At 40.0% G+C, this 16,893-nt stretch overlaps 1 protein-coding gene across 1 annotated transcript in view; it reads left to right on the forward strand.

Annotated features, from left to right (window-relative positions):
* The window catches only part of LOC127500005 (reelin-like), an 89,532-nt gene continuing 72,639 nt past the window's right edge, over positions 1–16,893 (forward strand). The window contains 1 exon segment of the mRNA XM_051870785.1: positions 1–356. Coding sequence (XP_051726745.1) covers positions 128–356 — 229 coding nt within the window. The 5' untranslated portion in view covers positions 1–127.

Below are 16,893 nucleotides of genomic sequence, written 5' to 3' on the forward strand. Positions count from 1 at the left end.
GCGGGGCTGAACACCAGCCTCTGAACTCCCCGTGTGTGAAGGGAGGACAGACACACACACACCTGTGAGAACCGCACACACACACCTGCCCGCTCACACACTCTCTCCTCGAGCACCTGGAGCAGAGATGCTCAGGGTTCAGGCCGTCCTGCTGCTGGCGCTGGTGTCGGCCGGCGCCGTGGATTTGGGAGGCGCTCCGGCCGGCTTCTACCCGCGCTTCAATCCCTTCTTCTTCCTGTGCACTCACCACGGTGAGCTGGAGGGGCCCGCGGGGGCCGACGGAGGAGGAGAGGTGCTGCTCACCTTCCAGATCCACGGGAGCCCCGCAGCCTACGTCCCGGGACAGGAGTACCAGGGTGAGTACAGGAGGCAAATAACCATCATGATGCATTACGCTCCATAGCCAGTCATACTTTGCACTTCATGAATAAAAGGGGAAATATATGTGCTTCATGTGAAGTCGAAAAATAACATCACTGAATCAAAAGGGAATTTAGGGGTTCACTGGACTATTTCTGGAGTATGCTTTACAAAAAAAAAAAAAAAAAAAAAACTATTTCAATCTTTCTACTTTGAAATTTCAGCTTAAACTTAATGTGTTACTTTGTTGTTACTTGTGAAATTCACTATCAGTTGCTGCGTGAAAATTGTTTCAAAGTAAATCCTACAGCATTTTTTTATAATCGCTTGTGAAGGTAATAATTGCACTTTTTTGCACTGGAGAGGTGTCTGAAAAAAGTGCTTAAAATGCATTTCATTATAGGTATGGATGCAAAATCACAGTTGCTGCATTTGAAAATAGATCCAGCTCTGTATATGTGAGTGAGATGCTTGTGTGTGTGTTTATGTAACTGAGTGCAAGTATTGACGTGAAGTCGAACTGCTCTATTCCACTTTTCTCGGTTCTTCAGTGCCGTCTGTGTGATCCCGGCGCTCGTGTGTGGGTGGCTTATCCTGAGGCCAGAACCGCAAGATTCACACAAACAACTCACAAGAGCACAACAGGTGCAGCACAGACACAGTTTATGTGAATATGAGAGAAAATCAGACTCAACAAATTACATGCAACTCAAATGAATTCCTATAAAGAAAACAATTACACTCTGCTAATGTAAATACAAAGCTGTGTTTCTGTCTTTGCTGCAGACTGTCACAGTGCTTGAAGCAGTTGTTTAGAGCGTTCGAGAGCCTTGCTTTCTGCCCTGATCCGCTCTCAACTCTGGTTTCTGCTCCTGTTTTGATGCTTCTGAAGACCAGCCTCTGTTCTTTGTGTGAGAACAGAAGCGTGAGGTCTTGTGTTCTCAGCTTTATCTTTCTTATCCAGACCTGTGAGATCTGCAGGGACGTGTTCACACTCAAACACACACACGAGCCGTGCGCGGGCGTCTTTGTGTGTTCGGGGGTCGTGAGGATTCTGGGGGATTAATGGGGATGGAAGGGCTGAAAGACAAAGAGAAAAAGCCAAAGTGCTGCAAATTTATAGAGTGTCAACATTCTGGAAACAAATACAGAAATAATCATGCTGAGAAGATAGACTGAGACAGAGACAGAAATGCAATTACACACTGTAATAACATGCATTAGTGTGAAAGACATTGATAATATCTTTATAGAGTTTATTCACCAAACATGAGAAGATATCACACAGAGCTGTTTGAGGGCGTAAGACATGAATCTGCCCTCTACGAGTGGCTGGTTGTTTTCTCTTCAGTTCTGATATAAACAGCCTATCCCTGAAGGCTGTATTTCATTAGGACTGAGGTCACATGGCTTGTGGCCAGTTGCATCTTGAATCATGTGATCCGCGTGAGTTTTGAGACAAAATCAAAGTCAGAGTTTGTTTCTCAAATAAAGCAGAAGTGCTTGTTCACAGTGAAACATGTTGCTCTACAAGCCAGTTAATAGAGGTAAACAAGAATATTGCCTTATTATTGAAAACACAGTTGTGAACTGAGGTTTGGTAGATCCTTGGCAGGTGAGAGAAGGCAATGTGTATTATATCTATATGAGATTAAAATCATGTTAAACTTCAGCTCTTCTCACATACAGATGAGAAGGAGCGGAGCTGCTGCTGTGTTTCTGAGCGGTCGGACTAAAGTCATCATCACTGAGCTCTCTTCTGAATATACTGAAAAACTTGCCATTGTTCACTCTGTCCACTTTGCATGCTGAGATTTTAATGTGCACCTCATTTTTTTTGATGAGCTTTACAATAGAGCACTGATGTGGAGCCTCTCCATAACCTCACAGTTTGACATGCTCTAATGTCCCATGGGAAATCAGATTTACATTTCAGCAGGATACATGCTTTTTGTGAACTGATAAAGTGTGATTTCCGTTCCTTTTTCACCGTTCATCCACACGTCTAATGAAGCACTGACTGCATTCTAATCAGGCACTTATTACTGTCTTTACATCCAAATGATGGAGTCAATAACTTCAGGCACATATTCAAGACACTTTCCTTAGTTTATAATCATGCAGAAATAAAGTTTTTTTTAATGTATCAAGGGTGCCATGTGTTTTGGATGGGATAGTTCATCTAAAAAATGCTGTTCCAAACCTGTATGTCTTTTTTCATGTTTGGAAAGCAAATGAAGATTGCAAATGAAGATAATATTGTTTCATCATTTTTTTCCAAGCAGTTTGAGCTTCTATTTACCATATTCAATGAGCTCTATATGTGAATAAGAGCATATTAAATCTGTTCATATCCTAATGTGTGGTTTGAAGATGAAAGGCCTAAATGATGACAGAATTTTCGTTTTTGGGGGGGTTAACTATCCCTTTAAGTGTAACCTCTCCATAGACCATCTTATTTGGATTGTTTTCACTATTGTAAACACACTGATAGTGTTTTATTAGGGCTGCATCTAGGCCTACTTATCATTTTGATAGTTGGATAATCTGTAATCGATTATGGGTTCTTTTAAACAGATAAAACAATTACTTGTGTTAAATCATAGCATTTTAAATCGGACTCCCATTTTTTCGCGCTCGGTCTGTTTGACGCGCATGCGCATGCCGATGGAAAAAAGGAAGATGGAAAAACACTCTAGTGACTTTCTGACATTTACAGGTAAAGATATAACCGTCAAATGTAAGTTATATGCTGGGTAAAACATGTCTCAAACGCTTTAAACCACACACACAACGGTTAAAGCACCGGACAGGGCTAGTAATGAGTTTCTTTGAATGAAACTTTGTCATGTTTTGAAAAACTGAGTTTGCGCAGTTTTCCCTCAGCAGCTCACTCTGCGTCCTTTAATTCAGACGCGTTCTGTCCATAGAAATGCGTTATTCACTAAAGTGACTCGACTGGCGGACATTTTCCACAGACTCGAGTAATCGATTATGAAATTTGTTGCCGTTTATTTACATTATAGACTATTATCGATTTTATAGATTAATTTTTGCAGCCCCATAAATAAATAACTAAAAAGTCTTGCGCTGACTTGTTAGATTGAAAATCCTTGAGACAAAAAACTTCTTGAATTGCTTGTTTGCCACCTGTCAACAGTAAAGTTCAAGGCCCTGTTTACAAACAATATTAAAGTCACCATGAAATCAAAAGAGAATTCTTGTTTTTATGGAATATTGCAGAGTTTATTCTAAATGATTTATCGGTGCACATCATGATTGTGTTAAATTCATGTTTCTGGTAATTTTGAATCAGAATATCTTCTCCTCCCTCTTTCAGCATCTCTTCTCTTCTCTGATGAGGGCGGGGTAACCTGTCACTCACATGAGATCCACCAATAGCAAACCACAACCATCCAATCAACTCCCCACAGACAAAATCAAGCCCCGCCCTACATTTGTTCTTGTTTGGGAAGCGTTTCACTCGGATATACCGCACAATAGAGAAGAAAAGAGCAGCGCAACTTCCCTTTAATGCCAACTTTAACATGCGTCTCAAATGTGACGAGCATGATCTGATTTAATTGAGGGACGAGGCTCTGATTTCGTAAGTGCGTCATTTAAATTGTTTTGGACCATGTGTATCCGTATTTTGCGATTGGATCACCTGAGGAGGATGTTAATACCAGGTTAAAGCAGTTTTAATTTTATAAAATGCATTTTAGATTACAAAGCCCATTCTCTGACATTGAACAAGTTCAGACTGCACATTTGTGAGGCATTAGATAAAGAAAAATGACTCTCCTCAGTGGAACCGAATGAATTCGCTCGAGATACTTTCCAATACGAAGCAATAATTCATGAATTGTTTTGCAGCCCATTGTGATGGTTTTCTGCATAATGTGATAGCTGGCTAATGGGCAGGGCCTGCGCTGACGGCTGCCTGTTTGGCTCCAAATGTGACAGTGAAACACGGCTCAGAATTAATCCGTTGCATCTGGCCATGGGCTTCACCCTGGATAGTGATGATGGCAGTCTAACATGCCAGAGAGATGCTAATGCTGTGCCAGGTAGTCATTAAACTCAATACAAAATGGCCCACAATGATGCCAGTGTGCACAGAAACCTGCAAGCCATCTGTAAGTGCCTGTGCCCGGCTTTTCCAAGCAGCCATTTCAGACTCTTGCATTTAGAAATTAAATGATCCAGTAGTCTCTAATGAGCAAATGTTCTTGAGGGTCCTTGAGCACAGGGCGATTGTTTTGGTTTTTATTGATTTGTTTTTGCTTGAGTGAAGTTGGGGAAGTTACTCACACAAATACTCAATTGTGATTGTAGACGAAAAAGATTACTGAGTATTTGATGGAAAATGAATCATGTTACTAACTACTTTTTAGTTGCTTTCAAAAATCCCCTATAAACCTATAGAAATACATGAACTCTGTCGTTCACCGTGAGTTACTCTGTGCAAGTATTAATGAGCTGGTGAGTCACTGATTGATTCATTCACCCGATTCATTCAGGAAAGAAGTGAGTGTCTTTTTGAATGGGCAATTGGATCATTGACTCATCTGATTCATTCAAAACCGCGGATACATTGAGTGATGAAACATGGCTGTTTGTTGTTCTGCTGTGGTTCTGGTTTGTTTGGAACTATTTTCATTTGAGAAATAGAGCATGTGTATTAATATAATATTAATAATATAGTACAATATTGTGTTTAAAATTATCTCACAATATTAACTTCTTGTTTATTGAACTGTTGTATGAAATCAATTTCACATTTGCAATTAGCTGAAAACAGCTCTCCTGCTTGTGCAATATTGCTTAATTATAACATATGATATAAATATAAGACAAAATCTCACTGAATCCAGCGAGTTAGAAAAGCACAATCAAAATCATTAAAAACACTGTATGTTTTCCTGATTGATTTTTCCTAACACAAAATAGACTAAAGGTTCGACCAGGACGATAACTATAAAATTTTATTAGTCGCTCTAACTCTAAAATAATATAAGAATCCACAGCACAACTGTACTAACAGTTATAGTTATCGATCTTGGTGTGAACGGGCCTTTTATAAAACTCCCAGTTGTCGAAGTGTTTGTGAATGTACGAGTTGAGTCGCCATAGAGAAACGTGTAGTTTAATGGGAGGGACTGGAGAAGCACAACAGCGATTCTCATTTGGTGCAGTAATTTCACATGTTCCTCGTCCTCGTCCTGTGATCGCAGCCTCGGGCAGCCTGTCATTCCAGCTGATAACATTCAGCCGTTCACCACAGCTGAGAGGCATCTGAGCGCGTTTCACAGCCAGATCAACGCCAACTAAACCACAGCGAGAGACAGAACTGTGAAGCTGAAGCTTCAACCCGTTTAAAATCAGTAGATGCGTTTCTTTTTTCTTCTTTTATTTCTGCTTTTGCCACTTTTATTGAGAGGACAGAGAGGAGGTGACAGGACATTAAAGGATTAGTTCCCTTTCAAATTAAAATTACCCCACACTTTACAATTCATAAACACATAGGAAGACTTGAGGGTGAGTAAAGCTTGGGGTAATTTTAATTTGAAAGTGAACTAATCCTTTAAGAAGAGAAGATGGGATCAGAAAATGTGTTTACATGACAAATGTGGCCAAATGACAACAGTTGCGTTTCTCACTAATAACTTCTGCTGCCTCTCCATCATCCTCATCCTTAACCAGCTCTCGAAACCAATCCAAACTCTTCAAACAGCTGTCGTCAACATTACTCTGAGAGCTGTTGACCTCGAGTGACAAAAAGACGCTCCAAGAGGCCAAAGTCTTTGTGAAACAACAATGGCAGGAAATGCGAGTGGTTATTGTAATTTGCACTTCTACTTTGTTTGCTTTATTGACAAGAATAGCTCAGATCATGTTATGGTAATTAAATCTGGTTTGTGATTTATAGTGAGTTCAAGTCACGTGTTGTTATTGTGTTATATGTAGCTACATTTACACACAGCCAAATAATCTGTTTATAATGAGATTGATTACAAGGGAAAGGACAGTTATACTCACAATAGGTGATGTTATCGTCTAGGGTTGGTTAGACATATAATGCTCAATAATTTGTGAATCTGATTTCAGTGTTTAGGGTTCATATAAACAGAGATATCAGAAACTGAAGTCAGATCAGATTCATTCAGACTGATGAATGAACATACCTAGTGAAGGTTCAGTTATGTGCAAAGCTTTGAAATATGAACTCAGTAAATGCCGTGTTTTCATGCATATTTTCTCTGTAAGAGAGCAGAACAGCTGGGAGTTTTGTGTCACAAGTTAACTTTGAACAGATATTACCGCGTTTCAAGCCGGTCAGTGTTCACAAGGCTGGTGGTATGTTGTAAATACCATGGCGATGGTGTAATGTGTCAGAGATTCTGCAGTGTAATTGTGTGATTTTGACATTATTTATATTAGTGCAACAAAGAGCTGCTGCTTCTGTGTGGATCATTTAACATGAGTGTGTGAGAGACTCTACCTGTGCTGACTGACTGACAGATGGCCGCTTGCTTACTGTGTGTGTGTGTGTGTGTGTGAGTATTAAATTATGCATGTTCAATTCAATGTCAAAATAATTTGAATTCTTTCTTATAGAGCCTTTTTGGTTTAGTTTACTCCAAAATGTTATTGAATGCATGAATGATATAGCATGTAAATGTATGTTATTCACACATGAATCCATAAGACTTCAGTTGTAGTTGGTTCTTGATTAGTCCATGCCTTCACTAATCATTTGTTTGTGTTGAGTATTAATTCAGGTATTAGTGCAAGATTATCCATTTAAACCGTTGTTAATTGTTATGAGTCGACTTACACACAGGTCACTGATGAGTAAAGATGACATATGATGCAGACATGTTACATATTAAGTGTATTGTAATTAATTAGTTACACACAGGATTAAACATATTAGATTTATACAAATTGTAGTCAAAGTATAACATAGTCTTTAATAAAGACTATTTTCTTTAAAAATAAGTAACTGGATTAATGAAATGATGTCAAACAATAATGGCAAGATAAAATAAATAAGGCAGATTTGTGTTTCGACTCGAGGGTCCCTCCAAACTCCCCTAATGAAGAATTACTCAACGCTTGAGTTCAGCTCTGTGTTTCAGACGTTCTGTATCGTGACACAACAATCAATCATACAGAACTCATTATTTCCATATGCTGGAGGTTTTTGGGAACAGTGTGGCAGAACTCCTGGTGTTCGTGGATCTTACTTACAAAACACCAAAAGAAAGAGTTTCTTCTTTGGAGAAGAGCAGTCGGTATAACTGAGCTGTGGCTGATGTTTGCATCTCTGTGAATGAGTAGAATATAGATAATGTGCTAATGTTGAGCTCATAAAAACTGCAGTTTGAAATATCAGACCTAAGAAGGGCCGCGCCAAGAGCAAGGCAGGTGAAAGCTATTTACTATTCTCTTTCATCTTTGTGCTTTTGTTTCATACACAGATCTTTTCTCTCCCAGGAATCACGTTTTTGAGATGCATGCGCTGAAAATGTTCCACTGCACTTATATTATAACTGAATATTTCCCAAGGTAGATCCTTTGGAAAATTCCTAACATAGTTTGTATCAGTGATGCATGTGTTATTAACCAATTAGTAATTTGAAAGATCTGGTTTGCACCTAGTCTTAACATCCATTTCGGGCGATCCATGGAACAAAATAAAGGAGTAAATGGTGTCTGTGTGCACTGAGCGAAGCTGAAAGCCATTTCTGTTCACGTTACTCCATGTATTCGATCAACAGCGAAGAACGGCCTACTCATCTGTTGGTCAACCACTGCGCTGAAACAAGTTTTTTTTAAACATTTCCAGTTGTGAAAATAGCTGACCAGTCAGTGGAAGTTGAGTTCACGCAGGTGCTTTATGAAAATAACTGAGAATTCTCCCTAAAGTATAATTTGTTATTGTATTACAGTCAAGTAATGCAGGTGACTTTCATAGCATGTCCAGATCACATACCGTATGTGAGAACGTTTCCAGTTGTCCCTTGTGCTGACTGCTCAACAGGCACGAAGATAAAGAAAAGCATGACACAACCCTGGGCTGAGTTTCTTCATGTTTCACAATAAAATTCCCAGTAGTTTCCGCAGTGGGTTTTGAGTGTGTTTATGGAACAGATTTTAAACGTGTTCTGGGTGTTTAGTGAGTTTTATCTGTACATGAGGAATAGTTGAAGCTCTGGAGAAGGAAATGTTCTGGCACAGTGTGTGGAGGTCTGTCCGGGGTCGAGAACAGTGAGACTGACGTCATCTAGACATTTCCTGTTTTCTGTGAGAGACAGTGTTTAATCAACAGGTGTAGGATGAAATCAATCTATCTATCATTTATCTGTCTGTCTGTCTACAGTCATGTGAAAAATAAAGTACACCATATTGAATGATATGCTTTTATGTATCAGGACATAATAAAAATTCATGTGGTCCTTGGCAGGTCTTAAAATTAGGTAAATACAACAAGAACACCACATGACATATTACACTGTGTCATTATTTATTTAACAAAAAACTAAGCCAAAATGGAGAAGTCATGCGTGACAAACTAAGGGCACCTTCACTGCTTCCATAGGGATGAAGAGAGTCATTAGGAGTCTTTGCCTTTGATTAACTGATCATCAGCAAGCGTGATCACCTCTATAAACGCAGAAGTTCTGGCAGTTTGCTGGTCTGGAGCCTTCAGGTGTGTGTTAACACAATGCCAAGGAGGAAAGACATCAGCAGTGATCTTAGAGAAGCAAATGTTGCTGCCATCAGTCTGGGAAAGATTATATGCCCATTTCCAAACAGTTTGAAGTCCATCATTCTACAGTGAGGAAGATTATTCACAAGTGGAAAACATTCAAGACAGTTGCCAATCTTCCCAGGAGTGGACGTCCCAGCAAATTCACCCCAAGATCAGACCATGTAATGCTCAGAGAATTCACAAAACACTCTATCTCAGACTCTACAGGCCTCAGTTAACATGTTAAATGTTAAAGTTCATGGCAGTACAATTAGAAGAAGACAGAACAAGTATGGCATGTTTGGAAGGGTTGCCAAGGGAAAGCTTTTCTAAGTTGCATCGGAACAAGCCATAAGACTTCTGGAACAAAGTCCTTTGGACAGACAAGACCAAAGTGGAGATGTTTGGCCATAATGCACAGAAAACCAAACACAGCACAAACACCTCATCCCAACTGTCCATCACGCTGGTGGAGGGCTGATGATTTTGTGATCACAAGATCACCAGCGAATCTACACCAGAATGGCTGAAAAAGAAAAGAATCAAGGTGTTGCATTGGTGCTGTCCAAGTCCAGACCTCATCCAGACTGAAATGCTGTGGACTAGGGCTGAAACGATTAGTCGACATTATCAACAACGTCGAAAATAAAAAATTATCAACAAATATTTTTTAGTTGTCGAATAGTCTTTTGATCTCGTATGACCTATTTAAGGGCCTGCAATAACGCGGTTTGACCAGTGGGGCGCTGTAGCGCAATACTGTAATGCAGCCCTCCCTGGCCGAATCCAATAGAAGAAGACACGGTGCTTCGAAGTGCATAGTGCAAATGAAGGCTAACCTGTAAAATGTGGGAGTTTAACATAGCATAAAACATAACAAACATAACGTTTAGCATAACTACAAAAAATGCTGTCATGCAGGGCCACCAACTCTCATTGAACTCACTGTTCTCTGTTCTCACGCCACACATCCATTTTCTCACACGGTGAAAGATACATAGCAGAGCAAAGAGGACACAGACAACGCACCGACAGATGAGACCGATCAGGTGACTTTTGATATAAAACAAAGTCTCAACTTTTAAATTCTGTCAATTTTACTACGGGATTCAAACAATGCATGTGGTTTTGGCGCTCTTTAATGTGGAGTGACAGATCGCTGTAGCACCTCAGGTCAAGCAGCACGTGAACCTATTATCTCTTCCTCTTTTCTGCTGTTACAGCACGAAATAAACATGAATGAACATCAAAAAGTATGTTGAAAGATACAGTACAACTTACTGAAATTATTCCAGCTCTAATATAATCACTTAATCAGAGTTTCTACTGCAGAAAGACGTCATTAACAGCTTGAAAACAAATATGTCACAAAAAGTTACATTTACCTCAGGAAAGCCTTTCAATGACCATAAACTCGATGGTTATAAAAAAGAAGAAATCTAGAGAGGAGCATTTTCAAAAAAAATATGCACAATATTACATATTGTATATTTTTACTTATTAAAAAGTTATTACAATTCCCAGACTTAATAAAACACAGTACCAGTCATTTTAACAGAATTTTTTTTTAACAAATTCATTAAAAGCTGAAGAGATATCCTTATTTTATTTATTTGTTAAAGTATAACTCAATATTTGAACTAATTGCTAGTTGAATAATCGAACAAAGCATATTGATTAATCAGTGTAATAATTGAGGATTAGTCAATTAATCGTTCCAATAATCGTTAGATTAATCGATTATCAAAATAATCGTTTGTTGCAGCCCTAGGCGGGACCGTCAGAGATCTGTGCATAAACACATGCCCACAAACCTCAATGAACTGAAGCATCGCTGTAAAGAAGAGCGGGCCAAAATTCCTCCAGAATGATGTGAGACTGATAGAGTCATACAGAAAATGATTACTTCAGCTTATTGCTGCTAAAAGTGGCTCTACAAGCAACTGAATCATAGGGTGTACTTAGTTTGTCATACATGACTTTTCCATCTTGGCTTTATATTTGTTAAATAAATAAATAACGACAAAGTGTAATATATCATGTGTTGTTGTTCATCTGAGGTTGTATTTACCTAATTTTAAGACCTGTTAAAGACCAGATGATTTTTTATTATGACCTGATACATAAATTCTAAAGGGTGTCCTTTCTTTTTCACATGACTCTATCTATCTATCTATCTATCTATCTATCTATCTATCTATCTATCTATCTATCATCTGTCAGGCGTCATTGCTCTGAATGTTTTGACTGTAATCTGTTGCAGTGTTTCAGCACATGGAAGTGATTACAGTCATCTTGCTGAGTTCAGGCATTCAAGCTTGTGCTGGCAGAGATCCTGAACCAAATAATCCTGAAAACTGTCATTTTTTCCCTCTCATAAATGGTTGTTAGTTTTGTCATTCTCAGTCACGAGAAAAGAGAAAAGCAACATAGCGGTGCAAATGGATTGGGTGGTTTTCTAAAAGAGGGCTTGGAGTAGATTTATTTGCATAGTTCATTTCGAACGCAGTGAGCTCTCTGCTTATCACTGTCCCAGAATCCCTTTCCCGCAGTGTCACGCTGTGGGAGCGTAAACACATGGAAAATCTCACAGGGATGAAACTTCAGTGACTAAAAACTGTCACTGATGCGAGTAGCACACATACCGGATCGTCTTGCTTTTTGAATAGATGAAAAACTATCAATGTGTTTTGTGCTATCATACATTCCACACAGAACACAGGTCACCCTCAGTTCATGTTTTTAATTTCCCAATGTGCATCTGTGCACTTTCACAAATAAATGTTAGTCAGAATTTTTCTTATTGACTCTTGACCTTTCAGTTTAGAAAATAAACCTCACTGAAGCTCTTGTCTATGAATGGGAGCAAATCCCTGCATTCGTGTTCATCTTATAGTGGAAGGCTTTCCCTGGAGAACAGGGAGGGATTCATGCTTTTGTCGTGCTTTTGAAATTAAATGTTCAAGAAGCAAGAGCATCGGTCGGGTCAGGCACCGACCTGTTCACTCCTTTAGGAAAAATGTGCAAAAATTGTACCTTCAGGGGCACAACAGCTGTCACTGAGGCCTCTTTGTACCTTATAAAGGTTTATAGTAGTGCCCTAAAGGTACGTGTTACTTAGTACAAGGTACTAAAATGCACCAGAGTGTGTGCATTTAAGGGTGCTGATTTTTTTCTGACATTGTATCTTAAATGTAGACTATCCATTCGACCAGCACTATAAAATTCTCAGTGTGGACTATAAGGCATAAATGTATTGAAAAGATTACCATTATGAATTTCTGCAAAGCTGCTCTGAAACAGTGTGTGCTGTTAAACTCGATGATGGCCTGGATCATATCAAAGGTTTTCAGTAGGGGTTCATGCTTTGTGCAGGTCAGTTAAGTTCTTCCTCGCTGTTTCTTTATGGATGTTTTTTGTGCACAAGGTCATTAATATGCTAGAAAAGAACAAAAAGAATAGACTCCACTAACAGATTCTGAAGCACGAAATTCTCTAAAATGTCATTGAATGAATTTACTGGAACAGTCAAAGGGGGTTTCCATGTACTTTTGGCCATGTAGTACATCAAGAGTTGAAGAAATGGAAAACAAGTTTGTTGCTTACATATTATTGCAAGCCATTAGATAACAAGACGCACAGTGGTGAGAGAGCCAATGAAACCGTCTCAGACTCAGTGCTGTTATCTTGGGTCAAAGGATCTGAGGAAGTGTTTTATTCTCGTTCTCATTAGTGTCACATGTGCAGAATCCTGCTCTGTTTCAACTGAGATATTAGCCAGATCAGAGGTTGCACAATTTAAAACTGCAGTCTGTTTTATCTATATCAGGCTTCCTTACGGAATCAGCAAACATCAGAATTACAGTTCCGCATTTTTGGGGGGAATTTTAAAGAAAGGTTAGCTTCTATCAAGAGGTTAGGAGCATCATTAAAAGAAGCTGTTATCAGGAAGCCGACCTGTTAATGTTTGTTAGAGCGATCGAGCGTGTTTGACAGCAACAGGGCCTCGCAACAGCAGATGGCGCGGCCAGCAGGGCAGAGAGGCGCGAGAGGGTTACGCAAGAGAATCATCACAGTTTGAGAAGTCCTATCCAGCTGTCACTGACACACGTACACCGGTCACACACTCCACACCGATGCTGATTGATACGGTGCAGCTCGGTGTCTTCGGTCGCACGGCGCCGGTTCAGCAGTGTTCGGCCTGAGAGGCAGGGAAATGTCTCTTTGATACTGGCCCGGCCGGGGAAACAGATGGCCCAAGCCGCTGCTGGTGGCCTCTCGCCGTTTCCGGCTTCTCAAGGGCACATGAGGTTTCCAGTGGGATGTCAAATGCGGCTCGGATGGCTACAGGGTTACGCTTCTTTCATAGTGCGAGCATCTGTACCTGCTGACCTACGCAGAGGTGGAAGTACGGCACTGTGGTTTTGATGGCTGGAACTAAATCTGTGGAGGAGGAACCTCTTAGAAATAAAAGGGGTTTTCACAACCCTGATCCTAGAGGCACACCAACACTAGATTAGATGTCTCCCTTATCTGACCCATTCATTTAAGGTCTAATGAACTGATGAGTTGAATCAGGTGTGATTGATTGGAAAGAGTTTGAAAATGTGCAGCGTTGGTGTGACTCCAGGAGTGGGGCTGGGAAACACTGACATAGAAGAACCTTTTTTTTTTTCTCAGTGTGAAGAACATTTTAATAATCGAAATAAGCTTTTTCCATTATAAAGAACATTTTGTGCAATGGAAAGGTTCTGTGGATGTTAACGGTTCTTCATGGTACCATCAATGCCAATAAAGAACCTTTATTTTTAAGAGTGTATCTTTATGATATACAGAAACAAAATGGCCATTTCATTTCATCTCATCTCCAGTCTGATCTGATATCTGGGTTTTGGACAAAATCCTCTGGTTCCAGACTACACTCTTAGAAAATAAGGTTCAGTGGGGTTCTATAGAACTCGAACTAGAACAAGAACTATAGAGCTAGTACTAGGGTTCTTGACTCAATTTTAAAGAACCCTTTATACCAAAAAGATTCCATATAAGGAGGAATGTCTTAAATTAAATCCATAAAATGATCCTATGATGGGAACCCTTAGAAGGTTCTATATATGAAGGAACCCTTCTTCTAAGACTGTAGACTGGTTCCTCCCAAGGTTTCTGTCCCATGCTCCATTTTTTTCTTCTTCTGTCCCATTGCCTTGCTCACTGGAAGTACCTGCTTTGAATCTAAATATATTATTAGCGCCATACAAGTAAAACTTGCTGAAATGAAAAGGACTGGACTGTTGCATACAAATGCCCATGCACATGAAGGTTTGATATTCATTGCACACTGGCAGGCGTTGTTCCACTGCCATGCTGTTAACTAAGAGTGAGGTAATGCGCAGGCCTGCCAACTGCTCTTCAGCTCCTACGTCTGCCGTTCAGGGTGCCACCAGGTGCTGCTCAGATGACGGCACCACACACTGGAGTCTGAACCTGCTGAACCTCAGCGACTCACGGCCTCTCGTACTACGCTTTTAGGAAACGCTGTGTTCACGCCGTCCCAATACAGCCGTTCCTCTTCTGTTTGTTATTCTTCTACAACAGAAAACAGCCCCTTCTGTTAATGTCAGCATGTCCAGGGATGCTTTCCAGAGCCAAGGTTTATCAATACTTGAATAGGAGCGTTGCGGTGAGTGTTGGTAATGAGGCGTACCACATCGCACCATCTATATTGCATGATGTGCAGAGAATGGCTGGATGGACGAAAGAGATCGCACCAAAGACATGGACAAGAGCGAGCGAAGGAAAATGGCAGGCACGTTTCAGTTCATTTACTATGTTCCGCATCTCTCTCTCCCAACGGCACGTCATGTCTCTTTCTGCTAAAGACAGTCAAATATTGCTCATCGGGAGAGTTGTGTGAGTGTGTGCGGGTGTGGAGTGAATGTTAAGAGTTCTCATCAAAGCGCATGCAAACCCCCGCAGGTGAATACGTCTGTTTTTATGAGTTACTCTTACCAGGTTCTCCTCTTTTCTCCTCCCTTCCCCCGCTTCTGCTCCCCTTTCAGATGGATTTCTGAATTATTTACGTCTTTCATTTTCATCGATCACTCTTTTTCCACAGGCCTCTCCAGACATCCCTCCATCCCTGTTTTCTCCCTCCTCCACCACGCTGTTTGTTGCTCATAATAACCTCTTGGCCCGATCGCTGGCGTTGCACTCCCACCCGCCTTCAAACGCTTCTCCTGCATGAAAAGCGCTGCGCTCTTGAGGGACGGATGCTTTGAGCCTCAGGGGTCTCGTGAGGAGCGCAAATGCTACTCGGGCTCTGAATTTGTCAACGTGCTGTTGTGTTTTCTTGAATAGTTGCCGATTCTGCCAATATTGATTCCCTCGTTTTTCACTCACTACATTTGCATAAATCTTTTCCATCTTTTAAGCTCCATAAAGGATAAAAATACCTTAAAAGCAGCCCATACGACTATGTGCACTATATTCTTTTCTTCTGAAAAGGACGAAATTGTCTTTCAATGACAAAATGTTTATTTCAGCCTTTACTATGTATTTCTTTCATTGATATCATGACTTGATAATTCTGAGTATACTGAATATAAAGCCAGTACTCTTCTGTGCTGATCTGTACATACTGAGTTGCACTTGTTCAGAAGGCGAGGTAAGGAATAATGTAGTTAAAAAGGGAAAAAAAAAAAAAAATGGAGAGTGAGAGGACTAGATATTACACTGGCAGTAAGAGGATGAATTATTGAAGCTGGCATGTGGGAAGAGAGGCGGGAACGAGGGATATGTTTTTAATCCAGAGTGTATCCATGTCTAGACAAACTACACACACACACACATTCTCTCACACACTCTCTCTCTTTCTATCTCTCTCTCTCTCACTCTCTTTCTCTCTCTCTCTCTCTCTCTCTCTCTCTCTCACTCACACACACACACACACACTCACACACACTATCTCACGCACATGCTCACACACACACACTTGCACACCACTCTTTTCCCTTAAGCACTCATAAAGAAAAAATTGGTGAGCGTCTCTAGTAATTTGTTTTTATAAAATAATCATACTAGAACTAATATTATTAATAATGATGATGATTTTCTTTCACTGTTTCATGATCTGTCTGCCTGGGATTGTGTCAAACAGTTGGTTAAACCAGCAGCAGGCTTTCCAACCGGATCTGCTGTTGGCTTGTGGTTTTGTACCACATTTCTTGTCAGAAAAATGCTTGTCTCAACAATTACCAGCAAGCTTCAGGAGTGCACTCTCAGTTATGAAGTACTCTATCTTTTCAGAGAACAAAGATCTTTTACTGCACAAAAATCTCCATCTTCAACCTAATCATGAGCTCTTGACTCCAACCTACAGAACATTAATCACAAACACATCTGCTCTTTTGTTCATGTTGCTCAAAACACATATAAATAAAGTATAACATAACTCATCATTTACTCCCCCAATCCAAAAATAAAAATCCTCTGCCTGGTTTCAGTGAAGCCATTATAATGCCAAAATAAAATCAAATGCATTGCATACATTGAAATTGTCATGGTACTGTGTTAGTAAGAAGTCACTGATCGACTGGGAGTCCAAACAAAACACTTTTTAATATAATCCACAAGGAAGATGAAGGTAAACACAGGAGAATCACAAGAAACCACTTTGTATGTCTAATTTAGACTAACACCAGGCAATGAGAGAACTAAGACTGAGCGTATAAGTAGAGAGACCAAACAATGGAACTAAATTATGAACACCTGAAACG

Source organism: Ctenopharyngodon idella, chromosome 18, assembly GCF_019924925.1.
Source record: "Ctenopharyngodon idella isolate HZGC_01 chromosome 18, HZGC01, whole genome shotgun sequence".
Lineage (NCBI taxonomy): Eukaryota > Metazoa > Chordata > Actinopteri > Cypriniformes > Xenocyprididae > Ctenopharyngodon > Ctenopharyngodon idella.